General features: G+C 39.1%; 2 protein-coding genes across 2 annotated transcripts; one reads left to right on the forward strand and one right to left on the reverse strand.

Annotated features, from left to right (window-relative positions):
• Positions 1-1,512: 1,512 nt before the first annotated feature.
• On the forward strand, positions 1,513-3,226 carry LOC131693978 (putative serine protease F56F10.1). The gene is made up of 2 exons (XM_058982294.1): positions 1,513-2,747; positions 2,802-3,226. The coding sequence occupies exons 1-2, from the start codon at positions 1,655-1,657 to the stop codon at positions 3,224-3,226; spliced, it is 1,518 nt and encodes a 505-aa protein (XP_058838277.1). The 5' UTR covers positions 1,513-1,654.
• On the reverse strand, positions 3,226-8,951 carry LOC131693977 (cilia- and flagella-associated protein 52-like). Its single transcript, XM_058982293.1, has 7 exons — positions 8,795-8,951; positions 8,373-8,736; positions 8,185-8,288; positions 7,723-8,129; positions 7,477-7,655; positions 6,587-7,415; positions 3,226-3,606 (listed from the first exon to the last, which is right to left on the reverse strand). The coding sequence occupies exons 1-7, from the start codon at positions 8,856-8,858 to the stop codon at positions 3,325-3,327; spliced, it is 2,229 nt and encodes a 742-aa protein (XP_058838276.1). The 5' UTR covers positions 8,859-8,951; the 3' UTR covers positions 3,226-3,324.
• Positions 8,952-9,610: the final 659 nt, after the last annotated feature.

Genomic DNA, 9,610 nt, shown 5'->3' on the forward strand with positions numbered 1-9,610 from the left:
TGTATATAGGGAATCCCATAGATCATGGGACAGTTATGCTTATAGCGGCAGTGTAGCAAGTTAAATCCGCATGCAAAATCTTTTCGTATTTTTGCGATCTTGTAATTCCGCGAATCGTAAAATTTACCTCATGAAAAAACGCATCAAAAGTAACTTGTTTGAAGTTAAATTCATTTCTCTTGGGAATGGAGGATCATTAAATTGTTTTCTCTAAACAATGGGTTTTAAACTTAATGCTACGTCGCACAACTTCTGACCCTACCCTCCCCCTCGTCACACTTCGTCACAAATTTGGTATACCCTCCCTACCCCCCAAAATGCTACGTCATTTATGCATGGCCCCATAGCGAAATTCATAAGATTTATCTTATGATGCATGGAAAAGTAACAAAACTATGTTTTCATAAGATTTATATGAAAACATACGACATTTAGAAATATCTTATTATTTTATAAGGTATTGCATTGGTCAGTCCTTTGAATATCATACGAGCTTCTTATGATTCTCATAAACATAAGAGAAATTTATAATATTGCCTTATGACAATCTAAAGATGCCTTATGGAAAATGGAATCATAGCAAACCGATTTGATAAAATAAATGTCGTTTCATAAGGTAATCTTATGATTTATATAGGTGCTACTTACTGTAAATTAATGTAAAGTTACTGTACTGTCACAGTGAAAATCATGATTTTGTTATTGTACATTTCTATTCTGGCAATGAGTGGATAGACCGAATATGTCCAAAGCATACAATTTACAGCAAAAACGAGAAGCAAATAGAAAAGTCAGGTATCTGCTACGCCGCCATGATTTCTATGCCAACATCTAAAACGTCGCGTCGTCAATTTCATTCGACACAATTTTGTGATACTCGAGTTCGTTTAATTTGTTGGTGAATCATGGTGGAGTTTTTGTTATTCACCGACATGTCAAAAATAACATTTTTCATCAATTGGCGGTGCAATATTTAAACTTTTTAACAAACATCTAATGATTGAGGCATGCCGTGCCGTGTCTGAATAGTGAAGGTCGAGCTTCGAGCAAAACGAGCAGAACAATTTGAACTGTCAGTGGGGCCCATAATTTGTGTGACCGCTGAGATGTTGACTTATGTCAGTTCAATACAAATGGGATAGGGGTGCCATATACGTGAGAAAAGTATGCTATCGATGCATAAATAAAATTCTGTGTGTACATTATATGCAATGCTTACTATGGGCTGGCTGGGATAAATGCCAATGCCCCTGTGGCTAAATTTACTGTCAAGGAAGATCGATAGAGACAAACGCGGACGAGTTTACATTTTTTTATAAAATCAATTGAAAATCATTCTGAAGTTTTAAAAGTTGGACATATAATATATCTAAATTTTAGAAAGATGAGCTCTATCGGTTTATAAAATAAAAGGAGAAATTTTATTCTTTAAGTGACCCAAATCAGTACTTGCGTCTTAGGCCTCAATGAAAGTTTTGTCTCGATATGATGATCTCGAACAAAGGTCATCATTCACAAATCACAACAATCAGCGTTATCGGCTTGAAAGTTGGTTCGTTTTGAATGTGCATAGTTTCGCATTTTCTCAACTATTTACAAAAAGCATAGTGTTTCTCGTTTTCATAATTAAGTTATTGAGTATATAAATGTTAAAATGTCCCATCGAGCTTTGTTTGCACCGTTAATCATATTAGCTATAGTGGCCGTGCACCATTCAGTCGAAAGCACACGGAAATTTTGGCGGGGCAAACAGTTTTCCGTTGACGGTCCAAGTCGCCAGTGGTCGTTTCAAGGACTCGATCATAATGTTCAAACACTCTGGTTTGAACAACTGTTGGATCACAACGATCCGACCAATCCGGTGACCTGGAAACAACGCTACTATGTAAACGATAAATTCTTCAATTCGTCCATCGGTAATGGACCGGTGTTCCTTATGATCGGAGGGGAAGGAGAGGCCACCGCTCGTTGGATGAATGAAGGAGCCTGGATTCATTATGCCAAGCAGTATGGAGCTTTGTGTTTCCAACTAGAGCACCGTTTTTATGGTAAAAGTCGTCCTACTAAGGATCTAGCTACAAAAAACCTTTCTTATCTCACTTCGGAACAAGCGCTTGCTGATTTAGCTTATTTCATTGAGGCTATGAATGAAAAGTATGAATTGAATGAACAAAACCTTTGGATTGCTTTCGGAGGTTCATACCCGGGATCTTTGGCTGCCTGGTTAAGGGAGAAGTATCCGCACCTGATTCATGGTGCCATCAGCAGCAGTGGACCACTTTTGGCCAAGATCGATTTCGAAGAGTACTTTAAAGTGGTAGTCGATTCACTCGAAGAATATTCAGCGCAGTGTGTTTCTGATATTCGAACTGCAATATCGCAAATAGAAACATTGTTGAAGCATATGATTGGCCAGCGGAGCTTGAATGATAAGTTTAAGCTATGTGATCCGGTGGAGAAGTCGATTTCAAACTCATTGGACATTGCAAGTCTTTTCGAGGCAATAGCGTCGAATTTTGCTGGCGTTGTTCAGTACAACAAGGATAACAGTCCACATGCAAAGATTACCATTGACCAGGTATGTGACATTATGACTAACCAGAGTATCGGAACACCCGTTGCTCGACTTGCAACGGTCAATGAACTAGTTATGAAACAAGACGGTGCAAAATGTTTGGATTATGTGTATGATAAAACGGTCAAGCAGATGCAAAACACATCTTGGGACTCTGAGGTTTCCAGTGGAGGTAAGTTACTTGTTTGCAATTTTATAAAATATAACCGGAAGCGTCTATTTTCAGCCCGTCAATGGACTTTTCAAACTTGTAACGAATTTGGTTTTTACCAAACATCTAATCAACCGGATTCGGTTTTTGGAGATCGTTTTCAAGTAGATTTTTTTATTCGTCAGTGCGTTGACATTTATGGGGAAAAGTTTGATGAAAAAACACTGAAACGAGCCATATATCGAACCAACACAAATTATGGTGCGTTGAACCCTCTGACTACCAACGTGTTATATGTGCATGGTTCCATCGATCCATGGCATCGCTTAGGTCTAATCTATAGCAATGATAGCAACATCCCCACTATATTTATCAAAGGAACCGCTCACTGTGCCAATATGTACGAACCCAAAGATGATGATTTTCCCCAACTGAAAACCGCTCGAGTCGAAATCAACAAGTTCATCGGCAACATACTCAAAAGTAACTCATTTCTATAACATCTATAATTAAAAGCCTTGCTCTCTATTGAGGAAAAAACTCGGTATAAAATAGAAATACAATACAATTATAATGTTAGCAATATAAATATAAAGCACTAAAATATTTGTGATTTCTGGGAGTGAACAGATCGTGTCTCCAAAAGTTCTTGATGCTCATTGTCATCAACGAGTGATGCCGTGTCCACGCATGGATCGATCGTTGGTTGGGCAGTGAGATCTACATCCGGGCATTTTGCAATTTGGCTGGATCTATCTGATCGGGCCGATTCTAGTTGGCGCACGTTTTCGTTGGACTTTTTCGCTCTTAACTGTTTCTTCGTTATGCTATCTGTGACGTCCATGCATTGACCTGTAGGTGACATTTTGATCTGGTATTGCTGAAAAATTAATTATAGCAAATTAGTACTTAAACATTATGCTATATTTTATGCTATAAGCCGGCGCTAATCTATTCCGACAATAAGTTAGTGTCGGTTTCTGATGAGGCGAAGCCGAAACGCAACTGAGTATGAAATAAGGATTTTTGCCCTCAAGTGCAAAAATTGGTTTTATCAACAAATTTTCACCCTAGTGATAAATTTTGGCTTTTACCAAATTTTCCTCCTTAGGGTAAAATATAGCATAGTGCTTTCGCATAGGCCTGCCAAGCCAAGACAAGTTTCGGCTTCACTGTGTCTCATCGGCATAAACAGAACTTCTGCTCGAACGGGACATCACGTTTGATCAGTCGTTCGATTGAAACACAAAGTGTGTTTTAGTTTTAAGGGATTTGCGTCAAGCCGGCGCTAATCTATTCCGACAATAAGTTAGTGTCGGTTTCTGATGAGGCGAAGCTGAAACGCAACTAAGTATGACTTAAACATTCTCGAATATCTGGTGCTTTGGTATTTTATTTGATTGGTCATTACTGATCTATACTAGCCAATCCAAGTAATGTTGAACGTATTTGAATTTGTATTACGTCATTCGGACATCATAGGGTTACCAGTTTATATAGCAATTTGCTGTGTGACCGCACTCTTCAATCCGTAACTCCGAAACCGAAAGTCCGATCAACTAAAAAATCAATAGTGTCTTACATACACACAGACATTTTGCGATCTCGACGAACTGAATCGAATGGGATATGACACTCGGCTCTCCGAGCCTCGGTTGAAAAATCGATTTTTGGAGTGATTGCACAGCCTTTCTTTATATGAGAAAGGCAAAAGGTCAAAATTTCGCTAAAATTTCTCTCAAACAACTTTAATTGGCAGTTCTAGGTCACTGACGGCCAACCAAACTTTCGTTAATCACATTGACCACCATAAACGGTTCCGGAAGTGCCCGGAAAAAGCAACCATCTTTTAATATTAAAAAAATCACATCAGTTTCTCGGAAATGGTTGGGCCGATTTTCACATAGTCCCAATAATAATATCCCCACAGTTGTCTGTAAAATTTCGTACAGATCGCTTATATGGTTCCGGAAATATAGACTAAACCGTCCGGTCACATATGGAATTTCCATGCAAGCCGAAACTCTATTTTTTTCAGTTCGTATTTTTTATGGCAAACATCTTTAAAATGCATGAAACGTCGAGTTTTTATGCTACCTCGAAATTTTTTTTATAAAGGTCGACTTTTTGGGACTTTTTTCAATTTAATATTACTTTTTGGGAGCTTTTTTCAATTTAATGTTACCGTGGCTGTTTTTTTCTTTTACAAAATTTTAGACATCGAATAATGATTTCTTTTTTTGTATATAGTTGAAATGTCGTGTATAATAAAAATGTAATATATGGGGCATTCCGCGCAAAATTCGCAGCAATTTTTTTATTTGTCCGGATCAATTTTTTTCAAGTATTCAAAAATATTCACCACGTATTTTTTTATTTCAACATAGTAGGCGAGACTTTCGAGATTTTTTGTGTTGAATTTTACCATTTGACTTTATTCGTATGATGTCAATGCTCATGTCCAGCCATTACACGTTTGATGAGCATCTCTACCGTATAGGGCTTGCTGACAGTAATCATTGTGTTTGTGAAAACGGCTATCACGACATCGAGTTTGTTGTTTGGCTGTGGGCAGAGCAGAGTTAAAAATAATCGAAGCTCTTTTTTGACGGCTGAAAATGAACCTGATGCGATTTGCGGTGAATAGAAAAAATGTTCATTCAAATATCCATGTTATTCATTCAGTTCAATATCGTACACTATATTCATTTCACTAATTATCTAGGAAAATGTTTTTAAATGCCGGTAAAGCATATGAAACAACAATCATCATCGCTTACATTGTGCCAGGGCCTACTTTGATGCGTTTGACTCGTTGCTGCACGGTCGCTTCGTGTAATAATCGGAGACGAATGACGATCTGCATGGATGAATGGGCAGTTTGTTCGTTTGACATTTTCAGCTGCGCAACTGCATATTGAAAATGAATGCCGCTGAAAATGATCAATTTTCATTCCATGAATTTGAATATTTTTAACTCTGGCGCAGAGTACTGTGTTGCCAGGTCCAAACTAATAGATTCCCTTCGGGCCCGAGGTAGATCACCCAGACCGGGACGTCCTAGCAAGCCGTGAGCACCCATACATTTTTCTTATCTACATCTTTTTGAAAACTATTGATGTCCCAGTTTAATACATTTTCCCCTCTTATTCACAGTAGAATCTCGTCAACCTCTCCCTGTATCTACAATATGGCATTGCTTCACGAGTCTACGATGAATACTATTCTTGATAACCATCCATCCAGAACATCATGACAACTCACAAGAACATCATGACAGCATCGGAGTGCCAATAATTATCCGAAATATTGACCCTTCCCTCGCACCTGCGATTTCAGGCTGGAAACCACTACAATAAATTGTGCAATATATTTTTATATTATTGGATAAAACTGTTTCTAGAAATAGAAATGATATTAAAAAATATTTTTATATTATTGAATAAAACTGTTTCTAGAATAGGAATACCCCCTTAAGAAAAGTGAAGACGCTAGCCATTTTATAGGCGTAATCCAGCCTCATAGCACCAAGCTGAAGACAACTTACCACGAAATCATCAAAGAGAGCTAAAATACTTTTGTTCACCATTTTCAGTTTGGGATCACGGTGCCATGTCTGACCCACACCTACGATATCTCTCCCGAATTGACCTTTGTTTTTTAAATGTTCGTGGAAATTTGATCATTTTTTTTTTTCATGACAAGAACCATTTCAGTGTATTTTAGATACTTGTCGCATTTGAAAAAAAACGATTTCATCATGGTTTACTTTGATAATTTTGATGTAGGACTGATTTTTAGATATGTGCGACATCTCTCCCGAACTACCCTAGGTAAAATATGAATGAAAATATGCTTACCTCCGGAACTGTCCACACGAAAATTCCTCCGTCGGTCGAACCAGTGACTAAGAATTTACCATTTGGACTGTACCGCGCGGATGTGATCGCACTTGCATGGCCGATACCGACGGCCACTTCCTCACCTAGCTGATAATCCCACAATCGAACAATCTGATCCGTTCCGGCCGAAACAAAGTGCTCACCGGTCATGTTCATGTCGATTGCATTTATTGGTCCAGATTTGGATCCTTCCACTTCCCGCACCAAACTGCCATCGAATGCTTCCCAGTAGCCGATCAACTTGTCAGACCCAGCAGTCAATATCTGTACACCCGTCGGGTAATACTGTGCCGCAATGAATTGCGTGTGAGCAAAGATGACATGCTTCCGGGTAAGTCGAATCAAATCCCAAATCACGCACGATCCATCTCTAGAAGCGGAAACCACTTCGGTATCGAAATTGTTGATATGAACGGATTCGATCGGTCCGTAGTGTTCTTTCAGCACACCGATCATGCTCTGCACGAACGGTTCGATCTTCCACACTCGCACCTGCCCCTCAATACCACCACTGACCAGAATTTTCCCATTGCTCGTTACCGCCAATGACGAGCAACCCTTGTTGTGGGCATTCGGTATCGCATAGATTAGCTTTCCCGTCAGTGGAGTGAATGCTCGTATGACTCCATCATTCCAAGCAGAGATGATACTTTTTCCATCGCGGGCGAACACAATAGAGGAAGATGCGAAATTCGGAACGACAATGCGCAAAAGTTCCTGCATGCGTGACGTAGACCAGATTCGAATCGATTCGTGACTCGATGTGGCGAACACCAAGGAGAAGTTGCTAAAAGTAAAGTTTGTTTTATTGTTTGAGTTGCGGGTAGGTATTAGTAGGGTATACTAACTAAGGGAAGGCAATATCATAGACTGCATTGGTGTGGCAAGTCTTCAGTAATCTCAGACTAGAACAGAGATTGTTCAGTTCAAGTGAGTAGATCTCGCAGCCGTTTGTACCGATTAATAGTGTACAGTTGTTCACAATTTGGAGAGATGTTATAACTCCTCCGACTTTAGTGGATTGAAGCTACAAGTTGTGTAAATAATTAGCACGTAACAATGATCAATTAAAGAAAAAGCAATGCAATATATACCGAAGTTAATTGTGGCCATGTGGGACTATTATAATTTTTAAAGTTAACATTCCTCTCCTGAACCATATCAATTGTCCCATCTCCTGCTCCAATTATCAGTTTACCGTCGCGTAAGATTAACAAATCACGCACACCATAGTGATACTTTTCGCAATCTTTGCCGACAGGTTTTCTTGCATTGTGCTTCCCGAAGCAACCCAACAAAATGGGAATCTTGTCCTGCATAGGACTACAACTGACGTTCAATCCAATTTTAACGACATCTCCGCTCATTGTTCCAACGTAGAGAATGTCATCGTTATCCGTAATCCGCATACCCGTGAATTCCCGTCTTAACTTACCAACAGCCACATCCAGCACGTTTAAGCGCTTTTTTTCCGGGTCAATGTTCCAGACGCGAAGATTCTCTAGAATTCACAATGGATATAATACTAAATCGAGTGATGTCAAACTGAAACTTACGATCTCCTCCAGAGACAAAAGTGGTCCAACGCTTGTTCAGCGCACAAACTTTTGTCGCATCACCTGTCGTTTCTTTGGTTGCAATCGTCCCACAAATAGCCATACTATTATCATTAATTTATACGTTACACAAAAGTTAAATTTACATAAAAAACTAAAGAAAACATTCATTATTTCAGAACACATACTTCTGCTCAATATCCCAAACAATGATCGATCCACAGTCCTTTCCGCCCAAACTAACAAGATACTGCTCGTTGCACGTGAAGCACAACGACTGCACCTTAACCCGATGCAACTCGTACCGGGATATCTCTTGTCGACTCTGCCAATCCCAAATGATCACGTAAGCCCTAAATCCCATATGGTTTGTTTGGCCGGAAGCGACCATCTTACCACTTGGTGAAATATCCACAGTTGAAATCGTATTGGTGTGACCTCGTAAGAATGTTTGCCTGTTGGTCTCCAGTTCATAGATTGAGATTTCATTACCCAGTGGGAAGATGAGGTGCCTTCCGTCTGGATGGATCCGCAACCCAGCAATGACGTGACCTTTTAATGAACACACTATCATCTATTCAGGTTTATATCCATTACCACTTAAACATACCATCAAAACCGATAATCGCAGCTGGTTCTAAATTAAGGATCTCACCTACTCCTACTGAAGCCATTGCTTTATTTTTAGTTGCACTTTTGGAGTTTTTTAGCAAAATTATCAACTACAAAAAAGCTGATTGATTTGTCTGGAATCAAGGCACACGAAAAACAAACTTGCTGGGATACAAACATTATCCTAGCAACGGCGACCCTTTTGTTGATCATTACGAATCAGCCGTGCATGCAATTGCAAAAACCTGAAAGCAACATTTGCATTGAGGGAAATTGACCATCTCGAAAGCGAAAAAGGGAATTTTTTTTGTATAACAATCGGTAACTATATAAATACCAAAATTTTTATGCAATGGTTTTCAACCAAATGTCGAGGATCATATTTTTTTTAATCTATAGAATATTTTTTTAAATCGCGATAATATATTGAATAATTCAACAGAGACATGCAAGTTTAAAAAATCGGGTAAAAGCGCTTGTTCCGCCCTGCTTTTTGTACAAGCCTTTATCGTGCCATGGCTCAGACCTTGCTGCTCTGCGCACGTGCATCTTATCTCGTACGTTCGTATCAAAATGCTGTTTCTTCTAATAGTAGAGTAGAGTGGGGTCAATTACGGCAGTTTTCCTCGGCGAGCTCGTCCGATGGTATTCACTGATTTCGACAAACAAGCACTTGTTGAAAAGGTTATACATCTGGCGATGTTTTGGCAATGATGATTTTATGCCTGGCTAAATATTTTTCAAGCTAAATATAATAAGGCGAAGGTACTTTTTTCGACATTTTTAAAATCTGTGGGTACGATAGGTCACTATA

The sequence above is a fragment of the Topomyia yanbarensis genome, chromosome 3 (assembly GCF_030247195.1).
Source record: "Topomyia yanbarensis strain Yona2022 chromosome 3, ASM3024719v1, whole genome shotgun sequence".
NCBI lineage: Eukaryota > Metazoa > Arthropoda > Insecta > Diptera > Culicidae > Topomyia > Topomyia yanbarensis.